The sequence below is a fragment of the Sciurus vulgaris genome (genome assembly GCF_902686455.1).
Source record: "Sciurus vulgaris genome assembly, chromosome: 13".
In the NCBI taxonomy this organism is placed as follows: domain Eukaryota; kingdom Metazoa; phylum Chordata; class Mammalia; order Rodentia; family Sciuridae; genus Sciurus; species Sciurus vulgaris.
This window is the reverse complement of record NC_136474.1, coordinates 96507376-96535072: the sequence shown is the minus strand read 5'-3', so window position 1 is coordinate 96535072 and position 27697 is coordinate 96507376. Positions and strand designations below refer to the sequence as shown.

The window sequence follows — 27697 nt, the reverse complement described above, 5'->3', positions numbered from 1 at the left end:
CAGTAATGATGTCATTACTGAAAGAAAAAAAGTACTTCAATAGAGTGTATCATTACAAAGGTTTCACAGCAATTTGTTGCAGAATAAAAACAATCACTTCTTATTCACTTAAACTTACTCTGCTTCTATTTTATGTTCTCTTTCCTCAATAAGCATCTTAAAGGGGAAGAGATTAATCTCTCATAAATACATTAAGTTGTATATAATTTATCACCACTTACAAAGATTAGAAGTGCTAAGAAGTTAGTAAGCATTATATACACGATTTTACCAAAAGATACACATATGAAAGTATAGCTTTTATGAAAAGATCATGCATATGAAAGTATAGCTATAACCAAATTATTATAAAATCATAGTGCTATTTTATCAAAGAAAAACAAAATTATATTATGAAATATACAGATGACATCTTTTAATTAGTAAATATTTGATTAAATGATCAAAGGCAGGTCTTTCTAAAACTGTTCTCACATCTATGGAATGTAAAGTTTCCCTTTTAAATTCAAAATCACATGTTTTCTATATTATTCTATAAAAAACTGCTTGATGTTAGGGAAAATGGGATATAGTTAGCCACTAACATTTGCAAGGCCTAAGAACTGAGACCTTCAGAAAGCTATGTAGAGTATCCATCTCCTCAAAAAAGTCGGTAAAATATTTTCGAAAAAATTAGGTGACACTTTTAGACCTTTAGTGATTCTACAACTATAATCCCAAATCAATAATAAAATTATAATAAAATCATAATAAATTATGTGAGAAAAGGAAAACTCTGAAATAGTTTTTTCCATACTTTGCAGACCGTTCCAGTACATCCTCAATGTAGTAACAATCAACTCTGTAACCAAAACAAAACTAATAACAAAGGATGGGGTCTTCCAGAATAACACATGCATGAAGCCACTGACATGATACAATGGACAACAAGGTGAAGCCAGCTGGGCATGACTCTGCCTTTCCTACCAGCCTAGGAAAAAGCCACATCAAAGCTGGCAGAGAAGGCAGATGAGAGTGGAGTGCGAGCTGTGAGGAAAACACAGTTAGAAAGGAGAGCACAGCGACGCGCCAGACCCAGAGGCCTTCCAGAAGGAAGTCACTTCCACTGAAAGGTACGACTGACAGATGGCATCTTTGGATCACGATGTGTCAGGGACAGAGCTAATCATGTCTTTCTTAGGCAAGGCTGAGATCAACTGAGTAGTCCTAACAAGGAGCAGAAATCATCGGGAGCTGAAGTCTGAGCCCCACTGTTCTTCCTGAGATCCATTTGAGAAGAAATTCTCTCCTCTTTGTCCTCTCTGGTGAGCTCTGGAGTTGACTTGTCCCTTCTCCTCCGAGAAGGTCTTCATTCTAAAGTGAGCACTTCTGCACAATATGGCCAGCTGATGTCCCCCACTGTCAGCTTTCCATTATATATAAAGAAAAATCTTTCTAAAATTCCGAAATGAACAATTCTCATCATAAACGCAAGCAAGACAGTTGTTTCATTTCAGCTATTTCAGATAAATTGCTACCATAAACATTAATGATTTTCTAAAGAAAGGACTTTTCATTGAAAGTAAGATCCATTCATACTTATTATCCAACAAGAAAGTCATGTTTCCAACATTCAATGAAGTTTTCTTTCCCATTGAATAGGAAAGTTATTGTGCTACTAGGTACAAGCAGACAGGTGGACCACTTGAAAGTGGGAAATTAAGGTCTTGCCTCAAAGTAGGCTGGGTTAGAAATAATCTGTGACTGTCATGATCAAATGGCCCTACCTTTTATTTGTTTATTCAGTAATATAATGACCACCCTGTGAATTTACCATCAAGCCTGAGCACTAGAACATTACATTCCTGATTCTAACTTATCCCAATCTTCTGTTTGTAGTGAAGAATGATTATATCCTTAGATTTTTGTTGTTGTTGTTATTGTTGTTCTTTATTTCCATGTCATTTCCAGCAGTTGGATTCTTTGGACTAAATGGCTTCCTTTTTCATCACTTCTTTACAGGTATTACCCCATTATGATGAGCTTTCTGAAGTGTGTGTGCTGGGCTGTCCCAATGGCTAAGTGATGCATGCGCTCTGACGGAATGGTCTCTGAACATGCTCAACTCAAACCTGAATTTCTACAGAAATTTTAAATTGTGTGTTGCTACTCAGGTATCAACAATATTAAGAGTGTTAAATCTATAAAATTCGACAGCCCACTACATAAATAAGAAATTTCTATGTATAGAAGACGTTTTCTTCTGTGTGAAGGAGACCTTCACAGGCCTGTGAGAGGTGGAGAAGCTGCTCCTAAGCTGACTTGGCACGGAGCCCTTCCAGCTTCAACCAGAGGTCTCAGCTTTCCCTGCACTTTGTGGTTATGCTTCAGGAGAAGGTTCTTGGGGGTTTGTTTTTATTTATTTATTCATTTATTTTTGTTGTTATTGTTCCATATGTCATCTAAAGAAAAAAAAGTTAAAACTAAGAAATCCAAAAATGAGTTTGAAATTAACGAAAACAATATTTTCCGGTATCTTTAAAACACACTTAAAGCTTTGAAATATGACCATATACATTAGTGTTAATAAAAAAAATATAAGGATTAGGGTAATTTCTTGAATTAAAATTTTTACTTATGGTCAAAATCTTATCATCATACTAACAATAGACATGAAAAAAACACAAATACATAAAACATTTACAAAAATTAAAACTTTATTTTATTTATTTATTTTTATGTGGTGCTGAGGATCAAACCCAGTGCCTCACACATGCTGGGCAAGCACTCCATCACTGAGTTACAGCCTAGCTCCAAAGACATAAATCTTAAAAGAAAAAAATTTAATTTTAAATTTGTTTTCCCAGAAATAAGTCTGCCATTATTTAATTGCCAAGAATATATGGTATAGCCATATTACATAATTATAAATAGAAAATGAGAAAAAGGCATTTTGAATACTACAGTGAACCATGTGAATGAAAGAGGGATATTATCATTTTAATTAACTTCAAGTAAACTTTGGGCCTAATATAAATAAAAACTTTTCTATGTATGTTATGTTGAATTTGCTCTTTCCTATAGTGAAAACTTCTTGAATTTCATTACTTAAAAACAAGTACTTTTAAATTTTAAAATGTTGCACATAAATACATATGTATGTGACTCTCTGTAATTTGATAAGCATAACCTCGTGGTGGCTTCACCAGCTGCAAACCAAGAAGAGAGCATCCCTGGCATCGCAGCCAGGACAACCACGATCTGCTAAAGCAATGGACTGAGGTGCAGATGTATGTTACAGACAACTAAGGTCACATAACACAGTTCCAAAAACTTCACACTCTAACCACAGATCATAAATTAAACTACATGAAAATAAGTTTTGAGAAAGAAAATTTCCATGAAGATTTTAATATTCTGAGTCAATTGATAATTATGACTATTGACCCCTCTCTTAAAAGCTCAAAACTCAGAGGAAAAAATTAAGGATTATCCCTCAAGAAATGAACTAAGTAAGTAGTCTGAAGTCAGGAAATACACCTTTTAAAAAGAAAACAAAACAGAATGTGGTAAGTAGTATTTCCGTCTTCGAAGCAGAAAGAATTGACTATGTGGGATATAATGTATGGAAAGCTTTACAGAATAAGACAAAATCTGATCCTTGAAAGAACATACACACTGACCCCAGCAAGAAAAGTGGGGAGAGGTGGCTTTTTAGGACAGTGGTGAAAATACTAAGCAGAGCCTGCTGAGTAGTCTTCTCATTTCACCTTGACCCACCTTTTCCTACACTGAGCTTACTATCCAATGCTGTACCTAAGAAATCATTATTCGTAAAACAAGAAAAGATCATGATTCAATTAAAATGAACAGAAATGGATATTTTCCTGAAAAACAGATTTTTATATTGACATCATATGCTAGAAACATTTTAAAAATAAAATTAAGTTGATTCACATGAAATTAATAATACTTGACTGTTTTCAACCTGTTAAATGTCAATTTTGTATGATTCAACCGGAAGAGGTATTGATAGCTTTATAAGTATCACTGTAATGATTTTTTTGAAAGAGAGGAAAAGATGGGCAGAAATGAAAGAAGTTCTGCAGAACTGTGGGGTGACAGTGAGACTAAGAAGTCTCATGTGAAGCATCAACGTCAGCTTACTCTCTCCTGTGACATCAAATGTGAGACAACACCACAGTGAGCAGAGTCCCTTGCTTCTTTTCACAGTAGATCATGCAGATGGTTCCACCAAGAATTCAGGGAAAAACTACTTTACAAAATAATCTATATAAAGCCTTCATTTGGCCTATCTTAGCACTGTAGCATACAGAAATACAAAACTTATTTCTCATGATAAATTGCTTTGATATGACCTGACAAAAATCACTTCCAAAAAGTTCTGTTTCCTGAAAATTCCTCAGGAAAAAATTTCATTGGGACTTTTATAAGCAACCACCAAGTCATCATGAAAATAAAGAACCCCTCAGAAAAAGTCAGTACTGTATAATGAAACTGTATCCAAGTTGGTAATCAAGCATAATTGAAAGCTGCAGTGAACATATAGGCCTTTGTTCTCTTACATTCTAATACTGACTAGGAATTAAAGATAAGAGTTTAGGGCATATTTTAGTCAGAGTCCAGATGTATAAGCCCCAGTGTCCTAAAAGTAATTTAAGTGAAATAAAAGGAGAAGATATTCAAGATGCAAATATAAAAATATTCAAGATGCAAGCTGAGGGAAAGCATTTATGTTCTTAAAAACTGAAAACAGCAGATATTCTCAACTTAAAATCTGAGGGCACAACTGGACTACATGGTAGAAGAAGAAATGAATTAAAAATTAATTTGTTGCATTAAACATTAATGTATTAATATATGCAAAAGCAATTGGAACATTCATACTACTGGTTATACCTCAATACCTCAGCAGAATTCAGTTTTACCTTTTTCCTATGTAAGAAAGAAGAAATGAAATAAAATAGATGTCATTTTAGTAAATATTATCAAATATAAACCACACATCTAAGACCTAACAACTTAAGAACTAGGTACTGGGTAACATGATTATAATGCATGTGATATTACTACAATCTTTCTTTTTTTTTTTTGGTGGGGGAGACATACCTATAATAAAAGTATACGTAAAGAATAAAGGAATGTCTAATCTAATATTTTATTTATAGATCTCTATATAAATTAACCCTTTAATTTCTAATGTTGCATAAAAATGTGATGAAAAGGTCAATAAAAGTTGGAATAAACAAGAAAGGAACTCAGAAAAGACAGGTCTCAGATGGGACATAAAACAAATATATCCTTTGGAGTGTTCCAACAGGAATGGAACATTGGGTAAATGTATTGGAGAACCTGTGGAAACAAATAAAAGAGATGAGAAGGAAAGAATTTGTCCAACAAAATAAAATGGATGATTAAAAGGCTCATTTGTAAGTATGAAGCAATAAGAATTAGAGGAGAAAAGAACTGAGTGTATGGCCGAGGGAGCAGCCAGGGAAGGTGAGGAGTTCAGCACTGATGTCTTCATGGCAATGCCAGTGTACCTGCCCACCATCTTCCCCCCAAGCTCCTTCTGCACACTGTCAGTCATAGTTTCACAAGTTCTCAACTGCACCAACTTCCTGCATGCACAGAGTAAAAGATCACTGACAAAGCAGAAGCCAAGGCCTCTCAACCTGATTCCAACTCAGTCTCTCCTTGTCTTGTCCTCAGAATCCCAAAATCCTTCCATAAGAAAATCATCTCATTGGGTACTAATTCTTAAAACAGTGCGAACATCTCTGGGATCTCACTTCTTCCCTTAGGTTGCTTTGCTCAAGCTGTGATCAAGGTCCCTGAGCTCTCAAGACAGGGGATCAAAACAACTACATTTTTAGTGGAGTGTAGTGGCACAAGCCTATAAACCCAGCCACTCTGGAGGCTTAGGCAGGAGGATCACAAGTTCAAAGCCAGCCTCAGCAACAGTAAGATGCTAAACAACTCAGTGATATCCTGTCTCTAAATATAATACAAATTAGGGCTGGGGATGTTGGCTCAGTGGTTGAGTGCCCCTGAGTTCAATCCCTGGTACCTCCAAAACAAAACAAAACAAAACAAAATCACATTTTTGCAAGCCTCACAGAGACTTTGATATGCTCTAAGGCCAAGGTTCACTTAAAAAATAGTCCTTCACCAAAGGTTCTTATAAATACCCCACCTAAAGAAGCACCCCTCTCACCCACCATCTTTTACTACTATCAGGGTCTTACTCTTGATGATCTTCTCCTTTCCTTTATATGTATGTATTATCTCTCCATCAGTACCCGTGTCCATGAACAACAAAATTAAGGTTCACGAGAAGGCAGGCTATGTCATCTTCACTGTATCCCCTAAGCTTTGGAACAAAGTAATGAATATATAGTAAAGTTTGCTAAAAAATAAATAATCAGTGATAAATGTCATGCCCTTGTTACCATCACTCATAAAATCCCTCAGGAAGGAGTAACTGTTCCCTTTACAAAAAATGTTCACATTTTATGGAAAACTATATTTAAAAATTCAGTATGTTCTAAGGAATATGAAGCATATACTATGCATGTTTACTTAAATGCCCAGGAAGAAAACACATTGAAATTTGCTGTCATAAAATGAAATAATGAACATTAGAAAAAGTAGGAAAAAATCTTAACATCTGTTATATATACTACTATCACTTAAAATCTCACAAATATTTACTATCATAAGCATTTCTTTTAAAGCAAAAATTACATTCATTTATCAATATAGCCAAGATGCACTAAAAGAATGAGCATTTTTGAGAGTCAGAGACCCTGGTATAAAAGGGGAGGAACCTCCCTGACTGGGATGGGGAGGACACTGAACTCTTAAGAAGCAATCTTCAAAATTCTGAGAAACAAAAACCACCACGGAATCAATATACAGAACTGCACAAAATTTTCATAGGCTAGGACGTTTAAAAAAGTATCTAAAGACAGCACTAAAGAATGCTCAACATAGTGCCCCAAAAACAAGTGGCTAAAGATATATGCACTCCCAGAAAATTATTGACTTGACTTTAAAAAAATTCCAATTGCAAAACTACTCTTGAATTATGTGGGTTTTGATTTATGTAAGGTTGTTAAAATATATTGTTCACATAAAATGGGACCTCCCCTTAAGGGAAAAAAAAGATGAAACTCGAAATAACAGTAGTAAATAAAACACATTCCCTGAAGTCCTTCCCACTTGCTAGAGATGGATCACAATTTTGGCCCTGAGCTTCCCAGCAGTAAACATAAAGAGGAAAACTCAATTACATACACGATTTGCTAGTACCCAAAACTAAAATGACAAATTATTTGAGAAAAGCAGAACTTCCTGGAATAGAGACCAGAGAGAAATCACCTCCCTGGGCCTTCTAAGGAAGACATGACATATTTTCATCAACAGTATCCCACACACTGTATTTTCAATAAATGTGAGTTTTATGTAGTTACTTTTTTTTTTTTTTTTTTTTTTTTGGACTTGGTATGTTTCTTTTTTTTTTATTGTTTATTTATTTTAATTAAAAATCATAAATTTACATAGGGCAATACTGTTTGATTCATTCTGTTATTTTTTCCCTCCCCCCCCACCCCTCTTTTCCCTCTATACAGTCCTTCCTTCCTCCATTCTTACCACATATTCTTAAATGTAACTCATTGTCATCGTAATAACTAAGTGTAAAACTGGCAAAGGCAATTGTATTGAGTGAGAAACAAAAACAATACAGAGAAGGAAACAGGAGCAATCAGAGGATAAAACTTAAAGCACATTAAGAAATGAATGGAAGGAATGTTTCCAGAATATTAACATTAATTACCTAAAACATGAAGTACAAATAATTCGTGTAGTTTTTGACTATGCATTGATGCTGGAGTAAATCTGGTGTTGCTTCCTGAGAGCGGAATAGCCCAATGGAGATGAGCTGAAAGGCAGGGTTCTCCACCGACCCAGAGATGAGCAGTAGAAACGCTCAATCTTGTTATTCTACACAACTGATACTTACTTGTTACTTTCATCTGGAAAACTTAAAAGCAAAAGTTAAACAAAACAGCTACTTCAGAAGTAAAACACAGCTCATAAAGCAACTACAACAAAAACAGGTCCACATCATCAATGTGATTTACAAATACTTCACAGGTCTCAGCAAGAAAACAATAGTAGAAATTGTACATATTATCTCCATATGTACTTTACTACATTGTTGGTCGAAGCTAGTAAAATGCAGAAAGAAATTTTTAAACATTATAACCTTGGTTTTGGATGAACTGGTGTGACTCCTATCTATCTTTCCGTGGAGAAGTGATTACCTCACAGGGCCACCCTTTACTTCTTTACAATAAGCAGGTCACAGAAGCACAGGATGTCATTTATATTTAACCACCCAGAGATGGAGATATGGTAGAAGAGGGAAGAACAGGAGTCCTGTGCCCCAGCAAAAGTAGTTTTGTGTTAAATACAACACCACCAACTTAAGAAAACAAACACTGAAAAATGGAAGAAATGGACATATTTTTCGTCCACGTTAGTCCAACAGAGCCTTTTTTTGTGTAAATATTTTTTTTTTACAACAGAGAGGAACACTTTATTTTTCCTAAATTAGCCCTCATGGGGGGAATAAGAAAAAGAAAAAAGTTTGCAAACCATGAATAGGAAGGAAGAAAAAAGAAAAGACAATCAGTAAGTAATGGGTCAATAAGAGAGGAAGAATCTAAAAAATTTTAGAACACAAGCACAGTGCAGAATGACCAGAGCAGGGACACAGCACAGGGAGTAAAATGGCAACACTCCATGAGAACAAGCTACCGTGCCAAAGAAACAGAAAACAGTATTTATACCTCACAGAAATTCATGGTAGGAAAACCTTCTTTTAATAAAAGAAGCCATATACAATGGGAGAACTTACTCAGTTATTTCTTTAAAATGGACAATGAAGCAACAACTAAAACTTAATAGGGCTTAAATGATACATATAAACAGAATCTCTTCTAATAGGAAATATTTTAGTCTACTACGTTATTTACCACCAGGCTTTCTATAAAATGTATTTTGCTCTCTTAAGGATAATGTATGTTTCTAAACAACCTTAGTACCTTTGGTACAGAATTACCAATCATCATGGTAGGTGCGTGCAGGCATGCTTTTCCCAGTAATGATTGCATTCTGGAAGATACTTTCAAGTTTTGTGAAGTGTGACACTCACATCTAAATGGGAAAAGTAGAAAACAAGGATGATGCTTCCACATAATTTTAAAGTTTTTCCGAGGTGAGAGAAAGAGGAGGTGGTGGAATGACTTCCAAAGACCTACATAATTCATGTCCCATAGTAGTGCCTTAAAGCACAATGGAACAACCACCAGAGCTGCCTCTTTCCTTCCCATAGTACCAATGGGGTAAAGGTTTCATTTACCAACAGTATCAAAGATGCTGTTGAAAGGAAGACAGCTAACACCAAATCCCTAAATATCTGAGAAAAGAGGAGGGGCCAGCACAAGTCACAGGACTACCAATCTGACTGACCCTGGAGGAAATTGCACAGCAATACTGATCAGCCCAGGGTCTGCACACACCATACAGCTGTGCTGACAGTGAATGACTACCTGAGAGCAAAGACTTTAACAGACACCTCCAAACATGGCTCCACAGAAAAGATACATCTACTGATGTAGATACTCATTGGTAAAAGCACAGATAGATTTCCTTTGGCTATGTAACTGTTGAATGCTTATATTTCAAGATGTACTTTCTAGAATCCATGAGTTCATCAGCCTTTCAGAGGTGTTACCTTTCCTGATGATACCTTCCACACACACACCATAAACCAGTAAGTCAAATGGGAAATTCTGAGCAAACCTTTCCTCTTTCTGTTTACGTAGTCATTCAAAGCCCAGCTTATCCCAGGCACTGAACTGTACATGCCAAATATTTCCACTGTCACATGCACCTGGCACTCACTGGAGATGCACTTCCAATGGCTGCTCCAATTGTGGAGGTTCTTAAGATTACTATGAGTGAATTTAGTCACGAAGATACTTTGGCTCACTTGCAATACAGAGAGAATTACTCATTGGAAAAAGGAAACTATGGAATGAACTTGCAAATATATTGGAATTTATTATTTTAGAAAAAGAATTGAATGTTCTATATTTAGTTGTTTGTTTTTAAATGTAAAAGACCTCAAAAATACTGTAAAATATTCTATCATAAAAAAGTTAATGCTAATTTAAGGACAAAAATCTATGTTCTTATGGAAGTCTTCACTTCAAGTGTTCATGGAGTATCAAAAATTTTTTGATATTATTTAGTTATATGTTTCTAGTGATAGTCATACTGACAAAATTTATGTGTTCATCAAATTTTGCAGCATATGAATTAATTTTTAATAAATTATCATTTTTGCATATATCAGTCAAACCACAAGGCCTAAATACTTGCAAACAAAATGCATTATTTATCTAATTGTCACAGCCTATTTAGCTAACTTCTCTTACTATTTTCTATAATATGCAACGCATTAGAGGAGAGAATCAAATTCAAAACCTAAAAAGTAAACTGATTATACTGTACTGAAGAAGTTAAAATATAGCAAGTTTGCAAAATCACAGTTAAAGCATTAATGTTTAAAATAGTCAAGAAAAATATTTAACTTAATTCAGAGAACAGTTATGCCCCAAATTGGAGGTTCAGCTTGCTGGCAGTTTCCTTGCTTCCTAAAACCACAGAAATAAAATGCAGAGAAGCCTCTTGGCATTCCTTGGGCTAATTATACAACTAAAATCTAGCTACAGTTGTAGATTATAAATTTATATTGCAGTGGAAGTCATGAAAAACACGTCTTTTCAGTAAGATAAACATTCAAAAATGTTTGGATTAGATGAACATTGCCACTTGGAATATTAAAAAGTAATAATCCAGAAGGTAGGTATACTTTCCAATCTTAGGTTTGTTTCCTGATTTTAGGGCAAAAAAATAGTGTCACGTCTCATCTTAAAAGCTTATCACATCTCAGAGAAAAAAAAGTCATTCAATCTTTCTGACATGGTTTGAATGTGGGACGGCCCCCAAAGGATCATGTGGTGAAGGCGCCAGACAGTGGCACTACCGAGAGGTACTAGTAACTTTAAGGGTTGAGGCCTAGTGGAAGGAAATCAGATGACTAGGGACGTGCTCCTAAAGGGGAAACTAGGACCCTAACCTCCTCCTGTCTCTTTTTGCTTCCCAGACTTCATGAGCTGAACAGGCCTCCTCCATCACACACTCCCCATATGAAGCACTGTGCCTCCACAGGCCCATAACAATAGGGCTCAGCATCCCAGGGCCAAAATTTCTGAAACCCTGAGCCAACATAAACACTTCTACTTTTTAAGTTGACAATCTGAGGTATTTAGTCAAGGGAACAGAAAGCTGACTAGCACACTTTCTGTAGCTCCTTTTTTTGTCTCTCTTTATATGTTTGGAACTAAAAGTGAAAGCAAGGGAAGGAGGCCTGAAATGCATACGAAAAAAAGAACAACAACAACAAAAAAAAAAAAAAAAGGTAAACATGTGATTTAAAACTTATGTCATATATAAAAGGGGTATCTATTGTTTTAAGGTGTTTAACAGATAATTAAATATTGACTGTACATATAAGTGTAGGTACATGCATGGGAATGTACACATACAGAGAGATCAACTGTTCATATGAGGTTTGAATCTGGATATGATACAATATAAACAAATATTTCAAATTTTCAAAATTTCTAAATAAAAAGCAAAATGGTATATTTGGGTTCAAACATACAATATTTAAAGATAAGAGTAGGTGGTGCCCTCCTATAATTTCAGCAGCTTGGGAGAGGATTGAGAGTTCAAAGCCAGCCTCAGCAAAAGCAAGATGCTAAGCAACTCAGTGAGATCCTGTCTCTAAAGAAAATACAAAATAGGACTGGGGAAGTGGCTCAGTGGTTGAGTGCCCGTGTGTTCAATCCCTGGTACACTCTCCCCCCCACCAAAAAAAAAGATAGAGTAGGGAAATGTTTTCTTTTTACTAGTTTATCTCACCTATATTGTTTTTATCCAAAGAATTAGAAATCAGAAAATACCAATAATGCTGTCAATTCCAACATTTACCAATTATCAGATGTTGAAAAATATTATTAACTTTTTGGGTCTTATACCTTAGTTGTATAAAATCGGAAAAATAATGAATTGCTGAAAAAAGTATAGAATGTGATAAAATATGTAAAAGCAACAGCAACAAAATAATTTAAAACATCTTATTACCATTTTATTATCACTTACTCAAGCATAAAGGAAATATAACTTCAGTAAGTTCTAAATTTTTCTTTTAAAAATATAGAATTTTTTACAATACCAAGAAGAACGCTAGGGACTAGGGGGTGTAGCTCAGTGTTAGAGCACTTGCCTAGCAAGTGTGAGCCACTGGGTTCAATCCTCAGTACCACATAAAAATAAAAATACGTTAAAAGGTATTCTGTAGATCTATAACTTTAAAAAAAAAAAAAAAAGAATGCTGCATCCCTGCCATGTTAAACAGATACACTTTGGCTACAATTATTAAATACAATGGTTACAAACAAAGGCATGGGAAACCAGAAGTTAGAGGTAGAAAGGTGGAGTTTACTGTACTCATGCTAATATTTTGACAGGGTACCAGTCTATGTCCATACTATAATGCTAATAAGACCAAAAATACTTCTGCAGAAAAGTCAAGTTAAGCTCCTTATAAACCCACAAAATACCTAAAGAGCATTTTACATTTTGTGAAAGGGCTATTTAAAATGTACAAATAAGGCTGAAGAGGTTTCATTCTTCAGAGTATTCGAAGAATTTGCATCATTATGGACATTTTAATATGCTACTAGACACTAAGATTTTTGTACATTTTAGATATCATCTTGGGGAACTTAAAAGAAGTTGGCAATCTACCCTATCTTTAAGGGAAATGGCAGTGTTCATGCTACATTTGAGTGAACTGCACTTTTTTTTTTTTTTTTTTTTTTTCAGTGCTGGGGATCGAACCCAGGACCTTGTGTTTGCAAGGCAAGCACTCTACCGACTGAGCTATCTCCCCAGCCCTGAACTGCACATTTTAAAGGCCTAAAAATTTCAAAAGTAGCCATGCTCACCTGGGAACTGAAACTGCTCTTTTTCAGTTCACCTAATATAATTAAGTCTATGTGATAAAGCTAATTATGATAGAGTACAAGAGAAAGAAAACCAGGCAGTTAATGACACAATAATTGTAGTGTTATTTTTCATGACATGGCAACTGTAGTATTATTTTGGTATGTCACAAGATGTATTTCTTTTTCAATATCCATCAGCAATATTTAAGTGTACTATAAGAATTTTAAAATGTTATTTTAAAACTCCCAAATAAAAATGCAGATAAAGTTCAGTTTCACATATTTGGTTTAGCAAAAGTGGCTACAAAAGTTGGTGTCCTATAAGTATAAGAGTTAAATCTTCTAGTGCTTGAAGATTGTTTCAAAGTCCCACAAACACGTCAAACATTTCTAGACTGCAATTTAAAAAAAAAAAAAACATTAACGTTTATCATTACATTTTTCTGGAGAGATGACATAAAACATAATATTCAAGAATAAAATGTAAAACAAAATGAACAGACTTGATAAAAATTCTAAAAAATCTTGATAAACAAAGCCTAAAATAATAACATAATTACATTTGTTAAATTAAAAAAGTAAATGGAAATTACCTTTCTTTTGGGGTGCCAACTCCATGTTTGCCTAGCAGATGAGTATTTAAGTGCTTCTTCATTACAAAAGCAACCCTGAAAAATAAATGAAAGTAATTATAGAACTAAAACTTGACTTTCTGCAAGAAATCTGTATACGAAATATTTAGAGATAATATCAATATATGTTTATATTCAGACAACATGAAAATGCATACTATAGTGGTACTCTTCTTAAACAAAAACCTTGCTATTGAATATGCTGTAATACTTGGAAAGCAAAGGAAATAACTGCACCTAAACTGACCAGTTCATTTTCTTACCTGGATATATTGCCAATGACCAAAAGATCAAAAAAATGACTACAGTTTCTTAGAACCTGTCTTCACTGAAAGTTAGTAGGAAAGAAGTTCTTCAGTATAACATGCACTGCCTCCTAGCTGATCTCATACTTTCATTATGAAATGAATTTGAGACAATATCATTGCTAAATATTCAAAGGCCTAAAAAGGAATAAATGAATGGTTTCATGAAGCTTCCTTAAAATCGTGGCAGTGATCTGAAGAGGGATTTTTAAAAATATGTTTTACTATGTCTCTAGCACCAAAAAAAAGGTGCTTTACTGCTAGGAAGATAAAAATAGGTAAAACAAAAAGTATTACCTGACATACTATCTTATTTTACATAAGAATCAGTTTACTTAATTTGATATTGCTTACATAAATATGAAATTGACAGGAATCAGCAGCCACTGCATGGAGCACCATTCTTCTACTGAACAGATTACAACATCAATTTAATTATGTCATGTGATTATTTAAAACAATTTAGTTCCCATTCAGAAGCTCTCTTGATAAGTAAAAGAAAAAAATTACTGTTGTAACTTTCAGTGTAAAAGGGCTTGCAAACATTTTTGTTAATTATGTATTACAGCTGTCCTTCATAAAGTTAATTACTAATAGCTGAAAGGCAACAGAATCTATTTGCATATGTACATGAAAGGCATGACATATGCAAAAATATGATTTTAATTAGCATTCTATGATATGAAGGGCTACAAATCAAATTGGCATGTTATAAGATTCTTAACATTAAACACTGAATTCATCTGGTCATGTTTGAATAAATGGGCAATAGAAGGCTGTAAAGTACAACAGTCTCACAGAAGAGACTTGCAACAAAAAACAAGAATAAAATAATGACTAAAACTGTATATGCTTCTTTTAATATCTGGTCTATTTTGTTTGTGTTCATACAATATGAGGAAACTTCAGTGTGCAGGAAAAATAATAATTCGGAATTTTTAAATGACTGTGACTTCATTATGAATTTAATATGCTTACATTCACTAAAAGTAACATTCATTCCTTTTTATATATTAGGCAATAATAACTATGAACAATGCACACTCCATAACTATAAATAACTAGCCATGTCATCAATCACTAAAATAGAAAGATAATTATAACACTTAAAGAAAAACCTGGTAATATTAAATACTGAGAAAAAATAGTACAAGATATTCTATATTTATTTCTTCTTGATTTGAATAGAATAATTTTTTCATTACTTCAGAAAGAATACAGTAATAACAGTCCATTTAAGTCACAACTTCCCAACTGTCCTCCATTTTTGTATAATTAAAAAACAAAGTTAATAGCAAAGAACAAAGGTTAAAAACCCAAAGTTGCAAAGCACAGCTTATTTACATGACCAAGTATAATTTAAGATATCTGAACTTGGAAACCACACTGCAGTTTGTAATACGAAAAAAAAAATCATTAATTACAATGTTTAAGGAATTGATACAAAAATATTATTGAAGATGGAAAAGAACTAAATTAATTAGGCAGGGAATTCTTTCACTTTATGTAATGTAACAATTGCTGAATGTTTAAAGCTAAATATCTAGAGGAATAACGATTTTTTACTATGGAAAAATTTATTAAATCACATCTAAATTATGCTCAAATGCAAAGCATTTATTCATCCAAAATTTGACTTAAGTACCTATTCTCTATACTTGGCATAAAATATGAGTAGTGTAACAATCTCAGTATGAACTTCAGTTAAAAACATATATGCCCATTATGACTGAATAACATAGAATTACCAACTGATATAATACTGCCAGCAATGTATGATCACTAAACACAGGCGCTCTATACAACCACTGAAATGTTATTTCAACATAATTTTAAAATGTAAAATCTAAACATAATGAGAAATAAAACAAAAGCCCTACTCTCCAAAGTCATCCACTGAAATGCCTTGCATTTAAGAAATACTCGCATTTAAGAAATACCCGTGCATCTCTACCTAGATTCCTGTCTCAGTACATTGACCATGTGTGTCAGCTATGAGTGGGCTCTACAACTAAACGGAAAATCAGATTATCGGTGTCTACTTTCCTGGAGCTTCACACTATCACCATAGCTGATAACAGGACAAAGTGGCACTAGGCCTGTGATACAACTCCTGCATGGCGCAGCGAAGCATCCATGTGTTCATTTAATTCACATATTTATTACGGATCTACTACTCTACAATGAATGGTTCTAGGTAGCTCTGAAAGTTCCTGTCTTCAGAAAATAAAAAAATAAAAAAAAAACTAGCCCAGAGATAGGCAACAAGGTCAGAAAAAAATGAACACAGAAAGCATATTAAACACCAGAAAGTAGTAGCAGGAAAAAAAAAAAACAAGAAGGAGGCTCTGAAATAAGAGTGAAGGATTGAAATTTTTCTTTTTTGGTGGGGGCTGGAGGGTACTTAGCAATATAACTTGTGATAAAAAGGGTGATGGTGCTGGGCACTCAAATAAACAAGATCAGAGATCCCAGCAGAAGGAAGAGCACCACAGAGCCAGGAGGAGGGATGAGAAGCAGTGAGATGGAAGCATGGAGTTGGATTAACATAAATGGGAGAACAGACAGAAAGGAGAGAGAAGGCTGCACCCCAGAAAAGAGAGAATAGCAACCCTGCAGGCCACGAGCTTTGGCTTGTATTCTGACAGAAAAAATCATCAAGGCCTCCTCAACACAGAAGAGTCTTACCTAACTTACACTTCAATAGGACTCCTCTGACAGAGAGAGAAAAAAGGAGTGGGATGGGAGGGAGAGAGGGACATTTAACCAACTGTCCCTGCAATAATCCAGGCAAAGATGGCAGTGTAGACGAAAACTGATGAGAGACAGAAGTTACATATGTTACTAAAGCTAACCATATTTCCACGTGCAGTGGATGTAGAATCAGGGGTCAAAAAAAGATCTGTGTTCTCCTTAGGAGAAAATGAGCTGGTCTGAAGAAGCTTGAGTTCAGGCAGTGTTCAATGAGGACATAAAGGAGTCCAAGGGGAGCTGACTACTGGTTAAGGGTCAGACCCATGCTAGGCATGTACTCCCTGAGGCTAGCTATCAGTCAATGGCCTGACCAACTGAAAGAGTATCTTTGATTATTAAAAAAAATTTTTGAAACTATGATTGTTTGATTGACTTGTAATATTTATAATAGTCTAAAAGAGCATCACTTAAAATGGTTATTTTTTATTTTGGTCAAGAGCAATACAGAAGTAACATTTATAACTACTTTCTATTAAACAATAATCCTTTAATTTTTATTTCAAAATAATTATCTTACACTATATAACATATAATATATAACACTATAATACATATAATACCTTTCTACACTATATGGCATGTAATAAAAATCTCTTAAGTCCTGTAGATTTTAGCACTGTAAAATTATTTTGATTTGAGAGATGTAGATTGTAACTTAACTGATCTATAAAAGTAAATAAAATAAATACCAAAAACACAGATGAAAACATGTGAGAAGCTAAAAAACCCTGAGCCATGACATACCGGCATCTCCTCACTCACACCATGTGTAAGAAAGTGTGTCTAGCGCGGGGGCCAAAGCCAGACATGCGCAGGCTGCTTCTCCCCCTATGCCTATTGCAGGCAGGGGTGATGCTATATCAGGATGCCCTCCTGAAAGCTGGCTGCCTTATTTCTCATCCCCCACTCCCATCTTTATTTCACATTTCCCACTCCCACGAGAAAGTCAGGTGCTCCTCACAGAAAGGCCTGTGGAGTATGATGAAAAATCTCACATGTAAAAGTAAATCCAGGTAATTAGATTATAGGAAAGACAAATTATAATGTATTGTTCTTGGAAATTCCTCCAAATGCACTAATCCAGTAAATTTTAAGAAAGTCTCTAATACACGTGGAGAAAGATACAACTCTGACACATGCACTTACAACTCTGTATCCCTGTGACCCTACTGCAAATTTGCAGTCATCTATCCCTTTCCACAACCATATCACATACTTCCAAAAGAGCTGGGCAGAGCGCAAGTGTCAAAGTGAATTAAATGATCACATCACTGACAACTTTTAACCTCTAGGTAAAGCAGCAGAAAACAAGCAAAAAATAAAAATAAACACACACACACACACACACATACACACAAAACACCAACAGGCAGCAAGACCAGCAGGTGAAGTTTATTAGAATAGAAGAACCAAAGTGCCCTATACCCAAAAAATGGTCCACAAAAAATGGCCAAAACAATACTTCGTGGTGGTTTAGTGAGAGTTAAAGAGAACAATTCTACAATTACAAGCAGTGTGAGGGCAGATGGGAGAGTTCAATACTAAAACTTGACTTTAGTACCGCTCTCATGAAACCTAGTTGGCGATTTGGTTACATTTACAGAAAAACACAGGTAGTCAGTTGAACATTTTTACTCTAAAAAGCATTTATTTCTCTGGACTATAAGTGAATTTCTAGATATAAAGTTACCTAGAAAACCCAAGGATTGCGTATTGCTCAGTGACAGACCACTTGCCTAGAATACTCAAGAATTTGTGTTCATTCCCCCAGACCCAGAAAAAAAAAGTAGAAAATCCAGATGCAAAGAGTTGACCAATATGCCCCTTCAGACAATACCCCTGTGAGAAGCCCATTTATCAAAGATGTAAACAAATGAGATATCTACTGCTGCTTATATTACTTCCTAAAGGGGTCAGGTTCAGGGAGAAAAAGGAGAATGGATAAAGACACTCAAAAACTAGAAGAATAACTGGAAAGTATAATGAGATATCACACACAAAAGTGTCAAAAGAGTAAAACACTACTGACATCCCCTCATGTTGGTGAACACTGTGTGTCCCAAGAAGAGATGGTAGGTGTGCATCTAAACTTCCTGGACCACTAAATATTTTTCTCACAACAAATATAAATAAATTTCATAGAACTTCAGGACACAATTAAGAAAACGCTTACATTACCCAGTATGGACTGCAAAGACAAAATACCTATGACTGGGTAACTGAAAAAGAACAAAAATTTATTGTTAAAGTTCTGGAAGCCAGGAGATCCAAAATAAAGGAGCCAGATTTTGCTGTTTGCTGAGGACCTGTTCCTCATACATGGTGCCTTCTATGTGTCCTCTAATAATGGAAGAGGCAAACAGGTTCCCTCAAGGCCCTTTTACAAGGACACTAATCCCATTGGCGAGAACTTGGCCTTCCCAATCTTATCATCTTCCAAAGGTACCACCTCTTTATTATACTGCAACAGAAATCAGTCACTAAAGAGGGCCAGGAGCCAAGAGAGGTAAATGGTATTCCCGAAAGCCTCCAAAAGGGGATGCAGCCCCGAATGTGATCACATTTCTATACATCCACCCTATTTTACCAACAAAGGGAAAACTTCATGTTACTTATAAATGCAATATTTACTACTTCATTAAAATCTCTAATGACTTGGCTTCTAGGAATAGCTCTTTTAAACTATTTCTAATCACTTCCTGTTGCTCAATATTGTCAATTCTTCCTCCTCTGATCAGCCAAGGTGATACTTTTATTCATATACATTTTTATTTCACAGATAAAATGTATTTACTGAACTTCAACTTCAAGCATAATCTCACTGTGGATGACTGTAAAACATGCATCTTCACCCATGGCATACACCAGGAAGTCTTGTCTGAGTTTAACACATACCCAACACCCAGTCATGGTCGTTCCTCACAAATGATCTTCTGCAGATGCCCAGATTCTATCAGCTGTACCATCTTCCCTATTCAACAATCTAACTTTCATGAACCTATATCCTTAACTGTTTCTTCAGTATTTTTCCATATCAAGAATGTTTCTGTTTTAATTAACTGGGTCAAATCATCATGTCCAAGTGACACACCTTCGAGGTACTTTCTACTGCAATTAATCCCATACACCTCCATCCCATAATCCTGTATAAACATGTTCACTCCACACTTCAACTCAACAAAACAAAGTATTCCTTTCTGATTGGATAAAGCACCACTTCCTGAGCAAGCAAATAACAATCCTCAATAGTCATTCTGAACTATTTATTTCAATTCCTAGAATATGTCCTCAAATAAGAATATGAGAAGAGGTCAAAAGAACAACATCCCCATCTAAATGGTCAATAACAGTGGCACAAATACAAAAGAATATTATGCAAAAAATAAAAGTACACAAAACTGCTCATGAAAGATTCAAAAAGGACAAAAATATTACACACAATATAATCCCACTTATATGGGATCATGTATTTTTTATTCTGACATATACACATAAAAACATATATGAACTAAAGTAAACAGTACCCAAATTCACTGACATCAGATTTTATTTCTCTAGAAAAAGTAAAATTTTGCATTTTAAAAAAAGGAAAAAAATAACATGAAGCTTTACAGTTTGCAGACCATTTTTGATTCCTCAATAGTTCCTAACAGCAACATGAGTACATGGTACAGACATTTTCAGCTCACCTTAAGGAAGGAGGGAATTGGGTTCAGAGAATATAAGTGACTTTGGCTTTTTCAAGAAAGTGGCAAAGAAGCTAAAAATGGAAAACCAGGAATCATGACTGGTGACCTTTATGAAGTGCTCTTGCCACCACGCCAAATTCTTGACTAATAAAATATTAAAGCCTTATGCAAAGTAAGAAGAAAGAAAATATTACATAAAGAGATCACTAATAGGGGCTGGGGCTGGGGCTCAGCGGTAGAGTGCTTGCCTACCACATGTGAGGAAATGGGTTTGATCCCCAGCACCACATAAAACAACTAAACAAAATAAAGGTACTGTGTACATCTACAACTAAATTTTTTTTAAAAAGGGTTCACAAATAAAATCATTAGAATATAGTTACTATTTTTAAATGAATATGAATTTTCATTTATATAATAATAAATGACAAATTAGCAATTGAAAATATAGATTTTTTTTAAAAAAACATGGGTTAGCAAAGTGTTTGTAATATTAAAAAGAAAATACATATCATATGACAAAGGGAAAAAACTAAAAACTAATGACTTGTGTTAACAGGTCATAAACAATGCAATCATTATCAAGAATAATTATGCTGCCTGGCGAGGTAGCAAATGCCTTAGTTCCTCCAGAGGTTGAGGTATCACAAGTTCAAAGTCATCCTTGGTAACTTGGTAAGGCCCTGTCTCAAAATAAAAAAATTAAAAAGGGCTGGTGTGGTATGTGGCTCAGTGGTTAAGTGCCCTTGTGTTCAATCTCCTGTACCAAAATAATAATAATAATGATAATGATAATAATAATAATAATAATGCTTAAAAATAAATACAAAGTTGATCTTAATTTTTAAAACAGCAGTCAAGTGAGAATACACTGGTTTTTATCATAAACAATATAATAGCTGTTTTAACTTCAAAATATTGGAAATTAAGCACACATAATTTGCTGTTATAATGTAAAATGTTATACAATACATATAAAAGAAAAATGTGAAATATTACAGACTTCATCTTTATAATGCATAAAATTAAATACAGTATATTAATCCTAAATATATTTTCAAGCAGGTTCCAATTTTATTTTTTAACCATGATTTCTAGAATCAATTTTTCCATCCATTTCTCTTACCAACTAATGAGCATGTTAATTTAAATGAGTTAAAATTCATTTTAAAAAGAAAAAAATTAAAATTCAAAAGTATTTAAATTTATTAAATATTTTACCTTGCAAATAAAGGGGGCAAAGGTAGAAACATATGAGATTTGTTTACTTCTAAACTCAGAAGTTATCGGCTATTAATTAAGAGTTAAAAATTAAGTTTTAAAATCCTTTTAACAAACCTTTGCTAGGCTTAAATAACTATGTCTTTCAGTGTTTCTTAAATGTCTTCTGCCACATTTACTGTGAATTCTGTGCCCTTAATGATCACAAAGAATCCACCACTGCCACACTTGAAATGTACCCTTGTCTATATGTGAAAAGCAATGTGTTTCAAAAACAAGCTATCAACATTAAAAAATTTAAAGTACAAAAGAATCCTTTACTACAAGTATAATTATTATTTTCTTGTACAGTTCTGCTACTCTATGAAAATAAATGCTTTTAAGTTTATTGACGATCCCTAGGAAAAGATAAAACTTGGAAAAGTTTTGTTCAGTCACAAGAAATAAACTTTTCTAAGTCTCACATCTCCCCATGAGAAACCACTCTGTGCACAGAAAAAGGGCAGCATGCTTTCAGATGCTATGAAACATCAGCCACAAAACTAGGAGGCATTCCTCCAAGAATCCAAGAAGGCGAAGTCTCTCTCCCCCTCTCTCCTTCCCTCCCCCACATCCCCCCAACAGGAGCTTTCCTATACTGCAAAAAAGAGGAAGAGCAGACATTCAGCAAATCAGCAGACCTTTATTTTAAAAGTTAATGCCTCAGCCATAAAGAATGATAAAATTATGGCATTTGCAGGCAAATGGATCAAATTGGAGAATAGCATGCTAAGTGAGATAAGCCAATCTCAAAAAACCAAAGGACGTATGATCTCGCTGATAAGTGGATGATGACACATAATCGGGGGGTAGGAGGGGTTAGTATTAGGGTTAGGGTTAGGGAGGGGAGCAAGATTAGAGGAAGGAAGGACTGTATAGAGGGAAAAGAGGGGTGGGAGGGGTGGGGAGGAAGGGAAAAAAAATAACAATGAATCAAACATTACCCTATGTAAATTTATTACAGAAATGGTATGCTTTTACTCCATGTACAGAGAAACAACATGTATCCCATTTGTTTACAATAAAAAAAAAGTTAATGCCCCATTGTAACTTGAGTGACCATCCACATGAAAATGTAATTATTATTCTCAGAACTGTAAATATTAAATATTTAAAATCAACAATATATTATAGACTTCCAAATATAAGCCACATCCTAAGCAATAATGAAAGCAGTCAGAAATTAGGGTTGTTCTAGTTTTTGTTGATTTTTTAAGAGAAAAGATTGCAAAGCTGTTGGGTGCTTTAATTGTTTCAATTCATTCAACCCAAACAACATCCTATACTACAGACAAGTAAACCTGAGATGCATATATATAAGTAACTCCCACAAAGCACCACAAGTAATAAATAAGTAGCAGTAAGGACTCAGCTCCCAAACTATATTTGATCTGTAAACTATCCTGCCTCTCTGTCTTACGAAATATAGTGCAAGGAAGGCCTCATGTCAGGTGTCTTCTACAATGCTTTTTTTTTTAATTAAAAAGCCATTTACAGTTAAAGAAATCAAAGAAGGGAGTGCATTTTATTTTCTGGGCCTCAAAAACACGGGTAGTAATAGAGAGAAAAACATAAAAAACCTGGTTGCAGCCTAGGTTTTGCCAATTAAAGTATCATTGCCTTGGGTGAGCCATAAAAATAGATGAAATTATTGATACCTCAGGTGTTTAAAAGATGAAACAAATTTAGTAAGCAACTATATTTATGATAAACCATAAAAATAAGAATTGCCCCAATCAATAAAATTCCCAAAAAGGGTATTAAAACAAATGACATTAAGATGTTCATGAATGGTTACGGTGTTTCGGGAAAGGGAGGAAACATGAATGAGAAGTCCTTGACTTAAGCCATACTCACCGAAAATGTTCTGAAGGAGTTAAAGAGACCTTTGCCTGAAAGCACCTCAACTCTTCTAAAGAGGGCAAGTCACATGGTAAGACGTTCTGTTAATGTGGGTTATTATCCTAGAAGTGAAAGTGTTAACATGGTCAACAGGAATTGAAATATTTATCCAGGTGGGTTCCATATGAGAAATCACAAGCAGATAACTCAGAGCAGCCAGGGCCACAGGCATCTTGGGCTGAATCTGGCTCTCAGTGATTGCTAAGGACACCATCTCTCCTCTCTAGGGCCATGGTAAAGAGGAAATGGGAAGTATGGCCAGGGCTTACTGTAGCGTCTACAACCCAGGAAGTCTCTGGATCTGTGACCTCAAAGAGATGGTGATGATAAGACAGACTCTAGGAATGGGGCAAAAGAAGGGTACACATGCACTGCGTCTGTGAACTGGGTAAGAGGACTCTGAGAATCTCACCTTCATCTTATTAAGATAGGGAGACCTAGCTCATAGAACCATTCAAGAACTTAAAAATAAGGGGTTGGGGGTTGGCTCAGTGGTAGAGTACTTGCCTAACAAGTGCAATGAAGGACTCAGGTTCAATTCCCAGCACCACAAAAACGATAATATCAAATAAAGAGTAATGCCCAGGTGTGGTGGTGCATGCCTGTAATCCCAGCAACACTAGGAGTCTAAGGCAGGAAGATCACCAAGTTCAAGGACAGCCTCAGCAACTTAAAAAGGACCTGCCTCAAAATAAAAAATTGAAAGGGCTGGGGATGTAGTTCAATCCCTGGTACCCAATATATAAATAGCAGTGATATTTGCCGCTTTAGTGACAGAATAGCAGGTGCCAAATAGGGTAAGAAGTGTTTAACATAGATTATCTGATATAAAATCACAAATATAACAAATACAGACAAATGTAACTTCAATTTTAAAATGAGAAAACTAAGCCAAGAGTGGTGGCATGGATCTGAAATCCCAGCTATTTGAGAGGTTGAGACAAGAAGTTCACCAATTTGAGGCTGGCCTGGCAACACAGCAAAAGGAAAGGAAAAGGCAGGGTGGGGAAAAAAAAAAGAAAAATGAGGCACACTGTGATTAAATATAGCCATGGTTACAGTAAAATATATCTGTATACAGTACACGGGAGCCTAGAGTAAAATGCCTAGATATTTCAAGGAATAAAGTAAGTCTTGACAAATGATTGCAATTAATAAATTAAGACTCTCTTCCTATTGAAGCATGTAATTCTGGTATTGTCCTTATTGATTAAATGTACAGGAGTTAAAAATACACAAGGGTCTTTAGGTCAAGGAATAAAACATCAATTGATACATCCACCAAAAAAGGAATTTCCACCTTTACATGTAATTTCTTTTCAAATTTCTTTCCTGATATTTTGTGCCAGATGACAATACAATAACATTCCACGCAGCAGATGACCGTGAAGGAGTGGTAAGCAACACTAGAGTCCAGCACTCTCTAGGAGGACGTGGCTGGCCAAGCCTAGCAGAACCAGTACACTGTTGGTGCCGCGCTCCACACATGACCTAATATCAGGAGGAAATGCTTGTGGGTGATTTTCACTGAGGAGTTTGACAGTATAAAGTGCTGACCTATCCAACAGCACATTTCCAAGACAAGAGCAGGCACTTCTAGTTGAAAGGCAATTTTGGAAAAGATGACCTTCAAACTCTTGTTTAAAAATATGATCTGATACACAAGTACACACAAGTTACATGTTTATGAAAAGGAACTGAAGGGTTGATAATACACAATTGATATATTTATCCAACGAAATTTGATTGTGTATAAATAAGTCAAAAACAGAATTTCAAATGATACAATCTACTTGTGAACACATTACCATGAGACATCTGCATAAAAAGGAACCCTCTGTATCTTGTATCAAAGTTTATGTCTTTAAGATATGTATCTTTTATGGAATACAATTATACAGAAAATCTGAATGACAATGAAATGTGATTTAATAATTAAATTTTATGGAACTGAGTTTCATCTGTAGGAAAAGATCCAGTGGGCATATCAAAAGCGTGCAGTGCTTCAGGAAGACCATCTTCAGCATCCATTATTGTTGCATTTGAGAGAAGCCCAAGTGCCAATTAATAGGAGTCCTGCCTGAATTACATTCCTTTTCCAAATTTGAAAAAAAAAAATACAAAGAGAAATAAGAAAGACTTGAGAACCTCTAAAATAACAAAAGTCATGATCAATTTCTTTCCCACTTTTAGTTCCCTTCTCATCTAAACAGTGCTACCTCTATAAGTCATAACTCAAGCTACAGATAACAAAGAAAGAATGTAAACTTAAGGAAAGAATAGCCCCAAAGACAGAATAGCTCAGATACTCCATGTGTGGCAGGCTGGCATGCTGTATGAAGGCTGGATACCATTTTCATATTAGGCAGAGCTAACATTCCTTTTGTCCTAGTCAGAGATTGCTTAAGAAGACATGTACAGGAACAAAGCACACAAGGACAGAGTGTGGTGGGAGAGGGTTCATAATGACATCACAGGTAGGCCCAACCCATTTTCCAGACTGCCCCTTGCTAGACACATGTGTCCATTCAGGGAAGGCCAAGAGATTCCTGTGTGACACAGCTAATGCAGACTGGAAGCAGCATTCACTTACATCACCCTAAGGCCAGAACCAAGGCTGCCACTATTTTCACAATTCTGGTTCCTGCATCCACTTTTCCAACTTGTAGACCTTAATTTAGGAAGGAACTAGTTTCTAAAGAAACCAAAAGTACCACCATGAGAGATGTGAATTGTGCTTGTTTGGGGGTTCCAACTGGTTCTTGTTTACCCAAGGTCACATCCCAACTCACATCTTCACTGTCTTCAAAAGGAAAAGGCCTAAAAAAGACTGGTTAAAATGCTCCCACAGCTGGAAAGACCAAGTTCTGTAAGAAATGCATCAGCTTCATTCATGCAGATACATACCATCACACAACACACACAAACAAACACACACACACACACAGAGAAATCTACGCATGTACCATCATGGTACCAAATGCCTAAGTGAATCCCAATTGATTTAGGATTTACAGATAGAATAACAGTAACCACTTTACCCTTCCACTTCAAACAAACAAAAACAATCAGCAAAAATATACAAAAGAAAAACTCTTAAGATACATTGCATCAAGGGGGCTGGGGCTCTGGTTCAGTGATAGAGCACTTGCCTAGCACATGTGAGGCACTGGGTTCGATTCTCACACCACATATAAATAAGAAATAATAAAGGTATGGTGTCCATCTACAACTAAAAAACAAATTTAAAAATATATATTGCATCAAGCAAGGGAAGACAGAGAAAAAATTAGGAGACAGGCAAAGAAGTAGGAAATGATGACCTATACGAAGGAGAAAAAAATAACTAAAACTAAAAGTAAACACATCAAAATGAGCAGACAAGGATACTAAAATAATTACAAAAAAAAAAAAATGTATACCAAATAATCAAAAAGGAGAGATATAAAGATTTTTAAAAAGGCCCAAACCAAATATCTTCAAATAAAAACTATAATATGAGCAACAACAAACCAAAAGATCAAATTAATGAAATGACAGATTAGACATACAGATGATTAGTGAACCTAAAGAGGAAAATAAATTATCACAAATAGAAGCAAGAAAAGAAGACTTTAAAAAATGAAAACATCAAGTTATTGAGCAATTTCAAGTAATGTACTTGGAATGTCCAAAGATGCAAGTTGAGCAGAAATACTTGAAGAAAAAAATTGTTGATATATTTATAAATGTGATGACAACTACAAACTCACAGATGAAAGAATCTCAACCAATCGGAAACAAAGCAAACACAAACAAAACCAATGATAAAGAGAGACTCTTAAAAAGTAGCCAAAGAAAAAAGACATGTTACGTACAATGATAAAATGATGGTATACACACACAAAGGAGAAGGAAGCAAGGAATGAACGACCATCACTGTATACCCCACACTATTCACAGAAGTTAACCAATATTGGATTACAGGCCTTAGAAGTAAAAAACCTAAAATGTTTACATTTCTA

The 27697-nt window shown here is 35.0% G+C and overlaps 1 protein-coding gene across 8 annotated transcripts in view; it reads right to left on the bottom strand.

Moving 5' to 3' along the window:
- The window catches only part of ZNF407 (zinc finger protein 407), a 432266-nt gene that overhangs the window by 236437 nt on the left and 168132 nt on the right, over positions 1–27697 (bottom strand). For all 8 annotated transcript variants that reach the window (XM_079109133.1, XM_079109139.1, XM_079109136.1 and 5 more), the window contains one exon: positions 13745–13819. In XM_079109133.1, coding sequence (XP_078965259.1) covers positions 13745–13819 — 75 coding nt within the window. The remainder of the gene's footprint in view (positions 1–13744; positions 13820–27697) is intronic.